The sequence below is a fragment of the Rutidosis leptorrhynchoides genome, chromosome 8, assembly GCF_046630445.1.
Source record: "Rutidosis leptorrhynchoides isolate AG116_Rl617_1_P2 chromosome 8, CSIRO_AGI_Rlap_v1, whole genome shotgun sequence".
Taxonomy (NCBI): Eukaryota; Viridiplantae; Streptophyta; class Magnoliopsida; order Asterales; family Asteraceae; genus Rutidosis; species Rutidosis leptorrhynchoides.
The window spans coordinates 348,584,474-348,601,966 of NC_092340.1; the positions used below are offsets into that span (position 1 = coordinate 348,584,474).

Genomic DNA, 17,493 nt, shown 5'->3' on the forward strand with positions numbered 1-17,493 from the left:
TCAAAGTAGAATATAGTTTGTGTCAGGATTCCTCATACATATCCACTCTAGGATAAATGATGTTGCCATCTTAGAGCTTACTTGTGACTTAAAAACCATGAAGTAGCGTCTAAGTGTGGTCATTCCAGAACCTTGAATCAACTATCAAGTTCCTTATGAATGTAGTTTCATATAAGCCTATATTACTACACTTCATAGCAGCCTTAATTCAATTCTCTCTTCCTTAGAGAATGACCGACTGTGGAAGTCTATGAAATAATATTCATTGGAAGTTAAAACATGCAAAACGAAACATGACAATATTCAATGAAATGATCGCATCGTGCGTATAATATAATCTCAATATATTAATCATCAGATCAATTGCATTATATATTATTGCCGAATGTTTAAAGTTTCAAACTTAACATTATAAATACAATCAAACTTTATCATCAATGACACTAATGCCAATAGACATGCTATGAGCATCATGCTTAGTCTGTGGCAAAGGCTTAGTGAAAGGATCAGCCAAGTTCTTAGTCGTGTCTACTCTACTTAACAATATATCATTATCTGCTACAAGTTGACGGATGTAATGGTACTTTCTGAGTATGTGCCGTGTTCGCTTTTGTGACCTCGGTTCTTGAGCCAAGACAACCGCACTCACATTGTCGCAGAAAATCTCAACAGGATCATGGATTGTAGGAACCACACCTAGATCCCCGATGAATTTCTTTATCCACATGGCCTCTTTAGCAGCTTCATTTACCGCTATATACTCGGCTTCTGTCGTAGAATCAGCAATAGTACTTTGCTTGGAGCTTCTCCAAGTGACGGCTCCACCGTTCAACATAAATACAAATCCTGATTGTGAAGAGCAATCATCTCTATCTGATTGGAAACTAGCATCAGAGTATCCTTTGACGCTCAGCTCGTCATTTCCACCATAGACCAAGAACATCTCTTTAGTTCTCCTAAGATACTTTAGAATGTTCTTGACTGCTATCCAATGAGCTTCACCAGGGTTGGCCTGATAACGACTAGTCATGCTTAGTGCATACGATACGTCAGGCCTAGTGCATATCATGGCATACATGATCGACCCTATAGCTGAAGCATATGGAGTCCGACTCATCGTAGCTGACTCCAAGTCAGAATTAGGACATTGAGACTTGCTCAATATCATTCCAGGGTTCATAGGAACACACCCTTTCTTGGAGTTGTGCATACCGAATTTCTTCAGTATCTTATCTACATATGCACTTTGGCTTAGCCCAATCAATCTCCTCGATCTATCTCGATAGATTTTAATTCCCAAAATATATGATGCATCTTCCAAATCTTTCATGGAGAAACATTTCCCTAGCCAAGCTTTGACATCTTTCAATGTCGGGATATCGTTTCCCATGAGTAATATGTCATCGACATATAGTACAAGGAAGACTACAACACTCCCACTAGACCTAACATAGACACATGGCTCATCTTCGCTTCTGATAAAACCAAATTCTTTGATTTTCTCATTAAAGCAAAGATTCCAGCTACGAGAAGCTTGTTTAAGTCCATAAATGGACTTTTGAAGCTTGCACACACTTTTAGGATACTTAGGATGTACAAAACCCTCAGGCTGTGTCATAAACACATCCTCTGTTAGCTTACCATGAAGGAAAGCTGTTTTTACATCCATTTGCCATATTTCGTAGTCATAAAATGCAGCTATGGCAAGAAGTATTCTAATGGATTTCAGCATAGCCACTGGTGAAAAGGTTTCATCGTAGTCTACACCATGTTGTTGCGTGTAACCCTTAGCCACCAGTCTGGCTTTGAATGTGTGTACATTTCCATCCATGTCGGTCTTCTTCTTGAAGACCCATTTACACCCAATGGTTTTAATTCCTGGTGTATGATCAATCATGGTCCAGACTTGATTATCATGCATGGATTGAATCTCATTGTCCATAGCCTCCTTCCATTTAGCAGACTCGGGGCCTGTCATTGCTTCCTGATAGGTAATAGGTTCATCAGAATCTATATTTTCGTCATCACCCTCAGATATTTGTAAACTATATTTCTTTGGTGTTTGACGCACTCTATCAGATCTACGTATGGGCGGTGGCTGTAGGTCAGTTTCTTTCTCAACTGCAGGCTCGTCGACCTCTTGTAGAGAATCAGTCCCAATATCGGTTTCTATGTCGGTTGATTCTTGAATTTCTTCAAGGTCAATTTTGCTCCCACTGGTTCCTTTTGATATGAGATCCTTTTCAAGGAAGACTCCCCTTCGAGACACAAAGACTTTGTTCTCGGTAGGGTTGTAAAACAAATATCCAAAAGAATCAGTTGGGTATCCAACAAATAAACACTTTTCAGATCTGGGTTCAAGTTTATCTTGAGCTTCACGACGAACGTAAGCCTCACATCCCCAGATTCTAAGATACGAGAGAGACACGGTTTTGCCATGCCATATCTCATAAGGTGTTTTGGAAACTTTCTTGGTTGGGATGAGGTTAAGGATCCTTGCGGCAGTTTGTAGGGCGTAACCCCAAAAACTGATTGGAAGCATTGTGCGACTCATCATGGATCGAACCATATCAAGTAATGTTCGATTCCTCCTTTCAGCCACACCATTATGCTGTGGTGTTCTAGGAGGAGCTAATTGTGAGATTATCCCACAACCCCGTAGATGATCACGAAATTCATCATTAAGATATTCACCACCTCTATCAGATCGGAGAATCTTAATTCTTTTGTTCAGTTGATTTTCTACTTCGTTTTGGTATGCCTTGAACACTCCCAAAGTTTCAGACTTTTGTTTAATTAAATAAACATAACCATATCTACTGAAGTCATCAGTAAATGTAACGAAGTATCGTTCCTGGTGTCTAGTAGGTGATCTGAACGGACCGCACACATCAGTGTGTACCAACTCCAACAGATCCTTACCCCGTTCACAGTTTCCTGTGAAAGGTGCCTTTGTCATTTTTCCTAACAAGCAAGATTCACATTCGTCATATGATGTAACATCAAATGATTCTAAAATTCCATCTGACTGGAGTTTTGCTATGCGTTTCTTGTTTATATGGCCTAAACGACAATGCCATAGATACGTTTTATCCAAAACATCTTTGGATGAATCAACATTGTAGATTGAACTATCATTTAGCTTTGCTGTGGTTTCCAAGATGCCTTTACAAGGACTAGCCTTGAAATAAAACATCCCATTTTTGTGAACAAGTATTGATCCATTATCAAAACTAAAATTAAAACCATCATTAAATAAAGCATCAAAAGATATAATGTTTCTTGCCATTTCGGCACAGTAGCAAACATTAGATAAAACAATACATAAACCAGAATCAAAAGAAAGCTTGTATTCTCCAATCATGTCAACAGAGGCAACATTCTTATTCCCCATGATTAGATTAAGCTCTCCGGTCTTCAGCTTCCTACTTCTTGTGAGTCCCTGCACATTAGTACAAATGTGAGTACCACATCCTGTGTCCAATACCCAGGAATTAGAAATAGAAGTATTGTTTAGTTCAATCATGAACAAACCTGAAGGTAGGGCAACTCCCTTAGCCCGTAGTTCATTAAGTTCCTTCAAGTACTTGGTACAATTGCGCCTCCAATGTCCTTTATCCCCACAATGGAAGCATATTGCTTCTTCAGGAGACTTGGTTTGCGGGATCTTTGAAGTAGAAGAGTTAGCAATGCCCTTAGGTTTAGGTTTGAAGTTGGATGTGCCAACCTTACCCTTGCCCTTGTTCTTGCCCTTTGTTTTGTTTTTCTTCTTCTTGATCCCACCTTCACGAATGGCTAGGACGGTAGTTGCGGGTTTAGCTTTGGCCATGTTAGCCTCAGCGGTTTTCAACATGCCATGGAGCTCCATGATTGTTTTCTCCATATTGTTCATATTATAGTTCATAATGAATCCTTCATATGCACTAGTCAGCGAGTTCAGGATAAAATCCGTTGCAAGCTCCTGACTTATGGAAAAACCAAGGCGCTCCAGCCGGTCTATGTACCCTTTCATTTGTAGTACATGGACACTAACGCTACTTCCCGTTGCCATTTTGCAAGATACGAGAGCTTTCACGGTGTCAAACCTTTCTTGCTTTGCTTGTTGTTGGAACATGTCCTTGAGTTGGTTAAGCATGTCATATGACCCTAAGCTCTCCATGCCCTTTTGGAGCTCTGGAGACATGGTCGCCAACATCAAGCATGCTACTTCATTAGACTCAGAACGACGTTTTTCAAACTCGTCCCTAGCCGCTTGAGTAGCTCTCGATCCGGGTTCTGCCGGTAAGGGTTCCTCAATCGCCCTGATCTTTCCTTCCATCCTAAGAGCAATTCTTAGGTTGCGAAGCCAGTCCATGTAGTTCAAGCCCGTAAGCTTGTCCTTTTCGAGGAGCCCTTTAAGGCAGAAATTAGTGATTGATGACGGAGTAGGATTTGTGTTTGTTGCAGACATCTGTCATATTTTTAAAGTAAGTTGTATTAGTTAGTTTGATATGTTTAATCCTTGTTAAAATAATTACCCAAGTGTGTTCAAAATTTTAACAATTATAATTAACAAGGCTAAGATCCATATTTCACTTATGGTAACGACGGGTTTGCCGCGGATCGCCAATCATAAGCTATTTAGGTAGGTAACTATATTACCAATTTCATCCATTATGAAATTCTTAGGTTCTGCGGGATTTAGTGATAATCAATTATTTCACTTGGCATGTTTAATCCCTTCTACGCAAATCCTTCCTCGTGGCGGGTTTGCCGCGAACCACGATTTCAGATTGTAAACCGTCCGTGATAGATACACGTGAAATCCGGCCCAAGACTCTCGGGTATCGCGAAATTCACCTCACCCTTCCCAACACCCAATTAAAGTCCGGCCCAAGACTCTCGGGTATCGCGAACTCTAACAGGTAGAAGGTTCGGATGTGTGTACTACTCATGGATAGCGTAAAGTTTACATTTAAAACGGGTTTTTGTTTTCTTTTAGCAAAAGTAGTTTATACCATTTTAAATATTTTGCTAATTTAGTATTGCGTGTTTCGTTTGTTAAACCAATTTTAACCAAACCATTTTATATGATTATTGTCCTTTTGTTTTTAAAACATTTTCTAGCTAGCATGGCATAGACAAATAATAAAACAATAATAATCATGACACGCAAATATCGGTAGTATGCCTCGAGTCCTATGCGTTTTTCCGGTGAGCCAACACACGGAAAAACATGGTCAACTAGGGACATAACCTTGTGTGAGAATTGGCTCCCACTAAAACCGCCATTTCCATTATATGCTCGGATGGGCCGCCTTGTGAACATCGTCTTCTTGATTCCATTCTTGGTTGCATTATCTTACAAAATAAAAAAAAACTATTCTATTTCCTATACTATTACAAATACAATATAAATAGAAAGACGACATGCAAGCCGTTTAATAAATTATTACATTCATCCCGAATAAATAATAAACACGACATGCAAGCCGTTTAATAAATTATTACATTCATCCCGAATAAATAATAAACACGACATGCAACCAAACATCCACACAAGGGTCTTATTGAGGCAAATACTACCGATTTCATACAACAATCACATACAAAACAAATGGAGTGCCAAATATCCATTTTCATGAAACATGTTTCGATAAGGATTGATTTAAACAACACTTAATGGCACACAAAATAATCAATCCTTGTTTACATAACTTATGTATGCATGCAAACCCACTTCATATTTTGTAAGTATGGTTTTCATGCCAAAATCATCCAAACAAACATATTAAGTGTATCAAAACATGTTGGAGATTTATTTACTTTAACAAAGCATAAAGTCTAAAACTAATAATTTTAATTTTCTCATTTCATGTAAGACATGAAAAGAATTCATGTACTTTATTTTCCTAAACATTGAATCTTTAATAGTCAACATGCAAGTTACATTTTTTTAATTTTCGGAATTAATTTTGGCAGATTCATACATCAACTTTAAATGGTCATATCTTACTCATTTCTAATCCGTTTTCGATGAATTTTTTTTCAAATTTAAGTTCTTTCAGTTAGCTTTCAAATGCAACTGGCCTCATACGAAAATATGGAGTTTAAGGCCTCGAAACAGTCCATGAAAGACAGACTGTTCAAGCTGAAAAAAAACTTAAAAAAAATAACCATTTAACATTTTGCCAAAATCAAAGATTCAAATGCTATTTAGGAAACATAAAAACACAAATCATGATAATAGTTTTGTATGTTCATTATGCATAATCATCTCCAAGTATCATGCATACACATTCATCAAAACGATTATCATAAGAAAAGTTTGCTAAAATTTGTACAAGATGGCTCGGATACCACTTGTTGGAGTATGATACCAAAATCATATTGAGCGGAAGCATTTTAAATTTTACAAAATCATACTCCTCCAAGGACCCATGTACAAAACTTTTAGCAAACGAAATTAAAACTAACAAAAGGATAAGATTAGATTACAACCTTTGTAGCCTTTGTTGAAAATCCTAGCTTGGAGAGAACCCAAATGAGAGCTCCTCTAAACGATTGACACCCAAAGTTCCAACCTTGTTTTGATATGCACCTTCTAATTCACCAAAACCCTTTCTCTCCTTTTGTTTTCCAAACCCTTTTTACTCGTAATAGTTGTCTGTTATTTTAGTTTTAGTCTAGATGAAAAAAAAGGAAAAACTATCCTTTCCCTTTGTTAACCACTGAACAAAGCTTGCAAGTGAGACATCTATTTTGTTGGTCAAAATCCTTAATTAAAAGGAATGGAATGGAGAGTTGGACTTTTGAGATTGCATGTATCGGGTTTAATAAAAAATACAAGCATGCTAATTTATTTTTTTTTTCGTTGTCTTTCCAAGAAGCATGCTTATGCTTATTAATTAATTATAAATTAATTAATCTCAAAATTGTATTTAATTTATTAAACCATTAAAATTGATTAATAAATTAATTCCCGATTAGAAGGTGTATCAAACAATTTACGATTGGCTTTTGTGTGTGACCGAATAGTATAAATGGACTTTATATTATTTAATGTCATGGGCATACCTTCGGAATATATGTACCACGATCAAACCACGGTTGAACCGTAACCAACCCGAGAACATATTTCCAACAGACGGGTCGCGGGCGGGTGACGGATCTATTAGATCCGTGGCGGGGAAAGTCCGATCCGCAAATCCGCAATATCCATTCAAGGAATCCACGGGTTACCCGTCAAAGATCCGCAAATCCCACCCATGCTATATAGTTAATGCACCTTGAAACTTTAACATAATAATTAAAATTTACTTACTGTTTCAATACAAATATTAAATAGCACCTTGAGACTTTAAACTAATAATCACCAAATTCCCATATTCCAAATCAGTAAATAAGTGTTCATTTGTTTCTTGCATTCTACACTTTTTCTACATAACAATTAATTAAAACATAAATCATGTCTGGAAAATACCCGTCTTCACCTCGAAAAAATTATGCTACTAGTTCAAATTCACCACAATCAACTTCATCTCTAAACGATCATTTGTCTAATAGAAGATTTCAGGAAGTTTTGGGATCTCAAATTGAGGTAATTTTATTAAATCCGATTAGGAATTGTGGCGCATGTTTTCGATCATGTTAACTAAGCTTTTGTTTTTATAAAGATAGGCGAATAGGTCATTAAGGTCCACGACATGGAACCATTTCACTAGAAAGCAAATCAATGGTGTTTGGAAGGCAATATGCATATATTGTCAAAAAAGTTTAAGTGTTGAAAGGAAAAACGGCACAATTCATCTTAAAAAGCATACTAACATTTGTAGCCAACGTTGGATATGATGCTAGATAGTTGATCTCATATTGTGGCTTGGAAAAACTATGATTCAAAAGAACACCAACAACTGGAGCAAGTGTTATTTAAATTTGGACCATTCAGTCTAGCAAGCAGAAGTAGATTTAATCTATGTTTTTTCATTTTATTCTATCATGAACATTATGTTACTTTAAGTTATGTAATGGCAATGGTAATAGTATTTGTTTTTAAACCATTTGGATATCTTTTATGTTTATTATTGTTATTTTACCTTGTTTGGTTATTTAAAATTGTGTATTTACAAACCGTGAGTTTGCCCGCGGGTCGTGGATATCCGCGGGTCACGGGTATGGGCGAAAAAGACAACCCGTTGACGGGTAACGGGTACCTGACGGGTGGAAAAAAAATTTGGTTCGCGGGTCGCGGATGTTAAGGATCCGCGCCCGTCACCCGCGGGTGCCATCCCTACTTCTTCCGAATCACAAACCTCTCTTTAGCAACATAACCAGCTGTATAAACCAAATCCTTTAAATCAGCTCCAACGAATCCTGAAGTTGCCCTAGTGTTCATGCATATTTTTTTCAAGGAAAAACATACACACGAACATCAATGCGAAAGGGTTTTTTTAGGCGTCAACGTCGTTGATCTCCGGTCCGGTTACTGTAACGACCCTGGATTTTCCAACGTTTATTTATTAATAATTATTATTATTAATACGTGTGATTAAACGAATGTATGTTATTACATTTACATGTTGCCATGATTGCCCGTACTTGACTTTAATTGCCCGAAACGTCTTTGTGACACACGAAACTTTCACGAATAATATTTTAGATATTATTTGCATTCATGATTAAGTTTTATTAATCATTTTAATTAACTATGGTTATTAGTTAGTTACATGGGCTTTAATTGGACTTTTATTGGATTACTTGTTAATTACTTACAAACTTGGGCTTTATTTTTGTACATGGACTTGATTAGCCCACCCTACTCCTTTAATGGACTATTTAGCCCAAGTCTTTCATGTGTAAGTATCACTTAGGATGGAAACTAGTTAGTTTGTGCAATTGGAATCTTGTTAGCTCATAATCCCCATTAAACCCCATCTATTAACCACCCTTTTGAACTTTAACATGCAAGAACACTTTGGACTTCTCCCCCTCCCCTCTATTTGCTGCTGGCCGACGGTTTTGATCCCATACAAGGGAGTTTGGTTTCTTTTTTTTTTCACTACTTCACTCATACTTCTCTCATTCATCTCACACACTTCAACTTGCTTCATTTTTTTCTCTCATCTTTCTCTACATTTTGTAAGTAACAAAGCTTGAGTTCTTCCCTTTCTTCTCTCTTAAAACCGTAGCCTTTGGCTACCAAGATCATCATCATCTTTTGTTACTTGTTGTTTGATTACTTGTTTGTTAATTATTTACTTACTTGTTGTTGTTACATACTAGTTTCAAGAATCAACTCTTTAGTTTGATTCTTCATTTATCTTGTATTTACAAGAACACTCAAGAACATAAACTTACTAGTTTATGTTCTACTTTTAAAAGTTTCAAAGACTTAAGTTCATGTGTTGTGAAAACATACTTGTAGTTCTTGAAGCAAACTTAAGGTTTACTTTTCTTAAAGATCAAACTTTGGTTGAATCTTTAAAAGTATGAACAATCATGAACCTTTTACTTGTTTATTTAATTTATCACTTTATTCTTGCACTTTAAATTCATGTTTGTTGGTTAATATTGGTCAAGTGTTACTAGTTAACCTTGATCTCATTAATCTTGAACTTAAAGTTAACTTTAAAAGTTCAAGAACATATAAATGAAACTTTTTAATTATAACTTTGTACACTTATGTTAGATCTAGACTTTTGAGTCTTGGATCTTCAAGATCAAACTAAGAACTATGTTCTACAACTTAAGATCATGATTTCATAAGATCATTTTCAAGTTTGTAACTTATTATTAGTCTTAAAGTTCATGTATGTGTTAGATCTAAGACTTTGATGTAACTTTGGTTCATCAAAACACTTGCAACACTTAAGTGAGTTGTGCTTCATGTCTTAGACTTACACAAGGGTTATGATGGTCAAAACTTGGTAAAGATGATGTAAACACATCAATGAGTTGTACACTTGAAGCTATATGCATCAAGGATGAGAACCATGATGAACATCAAGCACCAAAACCCACCGGAACTCATTTATCTTTCTGTTTCTGTTTACAGCCTACTGTTCTGCTGTTTCTGTAACAGACCATTAAACGTGGGCTGCTGTAACCTTGATTTTAAAATATCTCTGTTCGAGTAGATAACTTTTCATATAGGACTCGTCTTAATCCGAGTTACGGTTTAGGATTTATGGCCCTCCGATCGTCACTATGTCCCTTTAACGTTGTGCAGAAATTTCTGACCTACTCGCACTTAGACCGTCGCCATGGTCAAACGAAGACGAGTTTGCTTCTGTAAATTTTACCACACTTAAAAAACTCATATAAGGAGCCATGGCCACTGGTCTCACCTTAATTCAGTAAGGGTAGAGGTCGTGGTGACTGACTGAAGTCAGCCTTTGTTTTAAAGTACTTTCATGAACGAAACCTACTTTACACCTTTTGTTAAATGATGAATGATGATGACCCTTAAGACCTTATTTACATACTTTTAAACCTTTTCGGACGATTTACTAACTTAGTACTATTTGACTTAGGTTGAGGACCCGTTTGGACGACCTTCATTACTTGCTTACTTTCCGAGTCATACTTTATCGCTACTTTATCATTGTGAGTTATAGCATTCCCTTTTTACTTTAACTTATTTTGGGAACTGAGAATACATGCGGATTTTATGTTTTACATACTAGGCACGAGTACTTAAACTTATATATGTGTGGGTTATATAACGGCAGAAACATTCCCTTTAGCTCGGTAACGTTTAGTCATTGGTTTTTGAATCGGTGAACGTGAATCTTAGATATGGATCCATAGGGTTTGACATCCCCACTGGGGTTGTCGCGCTAGCATTTAACGAGTGTTTAATACTTCGTAGACATACGCACTTGCCAAGTGTACTTTCATGGGGTATAAACATTAAGTTAGTTACCAAGTGCCCACGGTTAACATATACTTTATCATACTGTTTTGAAATGTTCTTTGTAGCACTGAAACCTCGTGGCCTACCTTACATACTGTTATACCTAAACTATAGCTCACCAACCTTTGTGTTTACATTTTTAAGCATGTTTTTCTTAGGTGCTTGAGGTTAGCTTCCGCTGTGTACTACTCGTGCTGTAGACACCCGCTGCTTAGAGTTGTTATCGCATGAACTACTTTATTTTGCATTCAAACATTAGTACTTTTGAACTATGACTTATAACGACCATTGTGGTCACATACACTTATTATTTGCTTCTACTTAGTGAAGCGTTCTTTTGGATTGTAAAACATTTGATGTCGGTTATGACGTCAACTTTTTATCGTGAATGCAACTTCTTTTATTACATCATATAGTACTTAACCTTGTAATGATCCTGTTGTTGATGATTCGTACACAATGGTTTTGTATGGGGCATCACATTTGGTATCAGAGCATTGGTTGTAGGGAATTAGGTTGCATTAGTGAGTCTAAGACCGACCCGAGTAGGATTCACTAATAGGACTAATCTACAACTTGCTAGTTTACTTGTTTCCGCTGAACTTACTACATGCTGCTGCTTGCTTTTACTGCTATATGCCGTATGCTACTACATGATTTCACTACTGTATGATATCACTTGCTTTCGATTGCATGCTACTTCTGTACGATTCGTTATTATTGCCATGCTACTTATTGTTATACATGATTTAAACTGTTGGCCTAATACGTGCTTGCTTTATGACTTACTGACATGGAAAATTTATTTTTCCTTGTTCAGATGTCGGATGTACCACCTGCTATCGTTTTGGGCAGTTTAGACTCGTCAGCCACCCCACCTGCTGCTGCTGCCGACACACCGATCCCGATACGCACGAGTGACCCCGGCGCTTCATCTTCCGGGACTAGTAGTCAGCCGCCTGCACCAGTGGCTACTATTGACGGACACGTGGACCCTACAGAGATTCCAGCTCCGTCTGCTCCCGGACCCTCGGAGTCACAGCCCCGCATCGGTGGTGTTGTGATTCCCGCGGAGTTCGGGGAAGGGCCATTCCGTAACCATATGCGCATGCCGTGCCGACGCGCTCCAGATGGACGTTTAGTGCCGATTCCGCCAGGCAGACACTGAGAGATGTTGGCCGCTTTCGGACTGCCAGTTCAGCCACCCGTGCCACCACCACATGATTCTGATTATCCTTCATCCGATGACTCCTCTACAGATGACTCCAGTGACTTCAACGAAGAGAACCTTGATGACGTACCTATACAGGCACCCTCCACCCCGCCGAAGAAGTGGTACCGTCCTGATGGCACCGTCATTCCAGGGGTGAATGGAGGTCGTGCTTTCACTGACTCTTTTGGTCGGTGTCGGAGGGTTACTGCCCGTAAACGGCTTGTGCCGTACCCTGCCGACCCACAGATACATAAGGTTCCCCGTTACGTACTGACTATTTCTGGAGCCGGAACGTCTGCACCCCGTTTCGTGCGGTCTGCACCACCCGCACCACCGGCACCACCCGCACCACCTGCACCACCTGCCCCACCATCTCCCACTGTCGAGGAATTGACAAAGGAGGTGGGAATCCTCCGAGCTCGGGTTACTGAGCTCGAGGAGCAATTGGCTCAGGTTTTAGACATCCTACACCCACCTTCACCGTAGGACCTTTTGTATTAGATTTCATGATGTAATCTAGTTGCAGTTTCATATTTCACTTATGTATTGTACGAATCTATCATAATGTATGAAACCTATTATTAATGAATGGAAACTTTGTGATGTTACTTTTTGCACAAGTGTTCTATTTACATTACTGTATGGTGTTTTGCGTTACTTAATTAACATGTGTTGTGCTGTTTACATGTTGGTTGTTATATACTATATTATTATATATTGAATGCTGGATTTTGACTTGGGTCAAAATGTTTGTATAGAACACCATGGCTAACGGTCGATCCACACCTACTGCTGCTCAAATTGAAGAGATGATCCAAGAACGTGTAGCCGCAGCCATTGCGGAAATGCAACCCCAAGCTCCACCGCCACCGCCACCACCACCGGTTATTCAACCCGTTCGAAATGGGTGTACCTACAAGGAATTCCAGAGCTGTAAACCACATAACTTCAGCAGCACTGAGGGACCGGTTGGTCTCACCAGATGGTTCGAGAAACTTGAATCAGTATTCCGAGTTAGCAACTGTTCGAAGGACAACAAAACCAAATTTGCTTCTTGCACGCTATCTGACGGCGCGCTCACGTGGTGGAACACAATGGCACAGGCACAAGGCATTGATGAGGCATATGCTACGTCATGGGAAGAATTTAAGTGTGCCATGATTGAGGAGTATTGTCCGAGAACCGAAATCTAAAAGATGGAAATGGAATTCATGCAGTTAAAGGCCGTTGGGAACTACCTTGATGGTTACAACAGGAGATTTTTGGAACTAGCCCTGATGTGTCCGACAATGGTCACCCCAGAATTCAAGCGAATGGAGAGATACTTCTGGGGACTCCCTAAGAGCATTAAGGGGAACGTCACCTCGTCCAAGCCACCGAATGTTCCCGAAGCGATGCGCATGGCGCATACTTTAATGAATCAGATAACCATCGATGAACCGGAGAAAACTAAGTCTGAAGCGGGTACTAGTGAGAAACGCAAATGGGATAACCACAACAACAACAACAACAACAACAACAACAACAACAACAACAACAACAACAACAGGGGAAGGAACTATGATCAGAACCCGGCAAAACGACATGAGGGGTTCAGAGGAAACAACAACGGTGGAAACCTCAACCCCAACAACAACACCAACTCTAACCCGAACTACAAAGGAACCTTACCACAATGCAAGAGGTGTTACAAACACCACACTGGGTATTGCAATGTTGTCTGTGAGAAGTGCCAACGGTCTGGGCATGTTGGAAAAGACTGCAAGGTCACCACTTTGAATGGAAAGCCGAACCCCACAGGGCCAAGGAAGTGTTACGAATGCGGGCAGACAGGCCATTTCATAAATGCGTGTCCAAACAAAAGAAAAGATGGAGGACCACCCCGCGCTAGAGCTTTCAATGTTAATGCAAGGAACACACGCGAAAACCACGACTTGGTGACATGTATATTCAAAATCAACAATCTTTTAGCTTCTGTCTTGTTTGATACTGGTGCGGATAGAAGTTATGTATGTAGACATTTTTGCGATAAGATTAATTGGTCGTTAGTCTCGTTAAAAGAGAGTATGCTTGTCGAGGTAGCCAACGGTAAACTTGAAAAAGTTGACCACATTAGTCGAGGAGCTATTATCAACATAGCTGGTGCAGATTTCGAAATTGATTTGATACCTATCAAATTGGGAAGTTTTGACGTGATAGTCGGTATGGATTGGTTGAGTAAGATAAGGGCCGATATTATCTGCGGAGATAAAGCTCTTCGTATACCACAAGGAGACGGTGAGCCACTGATCATCTACGGAGAGAGATGTACCTCGAAGTTGAACCTCATTAGTTGCGTGAAAGCGCAAAAGATTATGAAGAAGGGACGTTTTGCTGTCCTAGCACATGTGAAAGCGGTAGAAACTGAGGTGAAGAGCGTGAACGACGTTCGAATTGTGAACGAATTTTCCGATGTCTTCCCAGAGGAATTTCCTGGATTGCCGCCGCAGAGAGTAGTAGAGTTTCAGATTGATTTAGTGCCAGGAGCTGCACCTGTAGCTCGCGCACCTTATAGACTTGCACCTTCTGAGATGCAAGAATTACAGAGTCAACTGCAAGAGCTGTTAGATCGAGGGTTTATCCAACCAAGTTTCTCGCCTTGGGGCGCACCCGTACTGTTTGTAAAGAAGAAGGATGGATCCTTCCGTATGTGTATCGACTACCATGAACTCAACAAATTGACTATCAAGAATCGGTATCCTCTTCCACAAATTGATGATCTTTTTGACCAACTACAAGGATCGAGTGTCTACTCAAAGATCGATTTGCGATCCGGTTATCACCAGTTGAGGGTGAAGGAAAGTGACGTGATGAAAACTGCATTTAGAACCCGCTATGGTCATTATGAGTTTCTCGTGATGCCATTCGGATTAACCAATGCACCTGCCGTGTTCATGGATCCCATGAATCGTGTCTGCAAGCCGTACTTGGATAAGTTTGTTATCGTCTTCATAGATGATATCCTCATCTACTCTAAGAGCGAAGAAGAGCATGAGCAACACCTCCGACTAGTGCTTGAACTCTTGAGATAAGAGCATCTTTATGCCAAATTCTCCAAGTGTGAATTTTGGCTAAAGGAAGTCCAATTTCTGGGTCATGTTGTGAGCGACCAGGGCATCAAATTTGACCCCGCCAAGATTAAAGCCATCAGCAAGTGGGAGACCCCCACTACTCCGACGCATATTCGCCAATTCCTAGGTCTCTCCGGTTACTACCGAAGGTTCATTGAAGGATTTTCTCTGATTGCGCATCTTTTGACCGCGCTGACTCACAAGGGCAAGAAGTTCATTTGGGAACCCGCACATGAATCAGCATTCCAAACTTTGAAAAAGAAGTTAACCACCGCACCTATCCTATCACTTCCTGAGGGCAGTGATGACTTTGTTGTTTATTGTGATGCATCGAAGAGTGGTTTTGGTTGTGTACTGATGCAACAATTAAAATTTATTGCCTATGCCTCACGCCAATTGAAGATTCACGAGCGGAACTACACTACTCACGATCTTGAACTTGGAGCTGTTGTCTTTGCGCTTAAATTGTGGAGACATTATTTGTATGGAACTAAGAGCACTATCTTCACCGATCACAAGAGTCTCCAGCACATCTTCGATCAGAAGCAACTGAATATGAGACAGCGTCGATGGATCGAGACGCTCAACGACTACGATTGTGAACTTCGTTATCATCCTGGAAAGGCCAATGTTGTAGCTGACGCTTTAAGCCGAAAGGAGAGGACGGCACCTCTTCGTGTTAGGGCTCTGAACATCACCATCCATTCGAACCTCAACAGCCAGATCAGAGTAGCCCAAGATGAGGCTCTCAAGGAGGAGAATTTATCTCATGAACATTTGAACATACTTGTCTCTCGATTCGAGGTTAGGGAGACTGGACTCCGATGTTATGCCGGAAGAATTTGGGTACCTCTTTATGGAGATCTACGAAACCTTATACTTGATGAAGCCTACAAATCGAGATATTCGATTCACACTGGAGCGGGCAAAATGTACCACGACCTTAAAGAACATTATTGGTGGCCGAATCTTAAGAAGGACGTTGCGACTTATGTTGGTAAGTGTTTAACTTGCTCGAAGGTTAAAGCCGAGCATCAGAGACCTTCTGGGTTACTTCAGTAACCGGAAATCCCACAATGGAAGTGGGAAAGGATCACAATGGATTTCATTACCAAGCTACCAAAGACGGTGGGCGGATACGATACTATTTGGGTTATTGTTGACCGCCTTACCAAATCTGCACACTTCCTAGCGATGAAGGAAACTGATACAATGGAAAGACTTGCTCATCTATACATTAAGGAGGTTGTATCTCGTCATGGTGTACCTTTATCGATCATCTCCGATCGCGACCCCCGTTTTGCTTCTAGATTTTGGCGTTCTTTGCAAGAAGCCATGGGAACTCGTCTTGACATGAGTACTGCTTATCACCCTCAGACTGACGGGCAAAGTGAACGAACGATTCAGACCTTGGAGGACATGTTGCGTGCATGTGTCATCGATTTTGGAAAGGCCTGGGAAAGGCATTTGCCACTAGCCGAATTCTTGTACAACAACAGTTATCACTCTAGCATTAATGCTGCACCTTTTGAAGCGTTGTATGGCTGCAAGTGCCGATCTCCTATTTGTTGGACCGAAGTAGGCGAAAAGAAAATCACCGGACCCGAGGTAGTCCATGAAACGACGGAGAAGATTGCTCAGATTCAAGTTAGGCTTAAGACTGCCCGCGATCGTCAAAAGAGTTATGCCGATCTTAAACGTAAAGACTTTGAATTCAACGTTGGTGATCATGTAATGTTGAAGGTTGCACCTTGGAAAGGTGTGATTCGCTTTGGAAAACGTGGAAAGTTAAACCCACGATACATTGGTCCTTTTGAAATCTTGGAACGTGTTGGACCCGTTGCTTACCGTTTGGATCTACCAGCACAATTGAGCTCAGTTCATCCTACCTTCCACGTGTCAAACTTGAAGAAGTGTCTTGTTGCACCTGAACTTATCATACCACATGAGAAACTTACGATTGACGACAAACTCCACTTCGTGGAAGAACCTGTTGAAATTATGGATCGTGAGATCAAAACTTTGAAGCGCAACAAGATTCCGATCATCCGAATACGATGGAATGCCAAACGAGGACATGAGTTTACTTGGGAGTGAGAGGATCAAATGATGCGGAAGTATCCTCATCTTTTCTCGACTCCTCCATCTACCTCAGCTTAAATTTCGGGACGAAATTTTCTTTAACAGGTGGGTAATGTAACGACCCTGGATTTTTCAACGTTTATTTATTAATAATTATTATTATTAATAAGTGTGATTAAACGAGTGTATGTTAT

General features: G+C 39.8%; 2 protein-coding genes across 2 annotated transcripts in view; both read right to left on the reverse strand.

The window, feature by feature from the left end:
* The window catches only part of LOC139864596 (cell division control protein 48 homolog C-like), a 40,894-nt gene that overhangs the window by 3,578 nt on the left and 19,823 nt on the right, over positions 1-17,493 (reverse strand). Inside the window, exons 4-5 of the mRNA XM_071853176.1 lie at positions 8,292-8,363; positions 428-443 (exon numbers count right to left, since the gene is read on the reverse strand). Coding sequence (XP_071709277.1) covers positions 428-443; positions 8,292-8,363 — 88 coding nt within the window. The remainder of the gene's footprint in view (positions 1-427; positions 444-8,291; positions 8,364-17,493) is intronic.
* Positions 2,295-5,336, reverse strand: LOC139861469 (uncharacterized). The gene is made up of 2 exons (XM_071849858.1): positions 3,535-5,336; positions 2,295-3,442 (listed from the first exon to the last, which is right to left on the reverse strand). The coding sequence occupies exons 1-2, from the start codon at positions 4,448-4,450 to the stop codon at positions 3,426-3,428; spliced, it is 933 nt and encodes a 310-aa protein (XP_071705959.1). The 5' UTR covers positions 4,451-5,336; the 3' UTR covers positions 2,295-3,425.

Coding starts and splice junctions, on each gene's coding strand:
- LOC139861469 (XM_071849858.1), bottom strand. CDS start 4,450: ATGTCTGCAACAAACACAAATCCTACTCCGTCATCAATCACTAATTTC.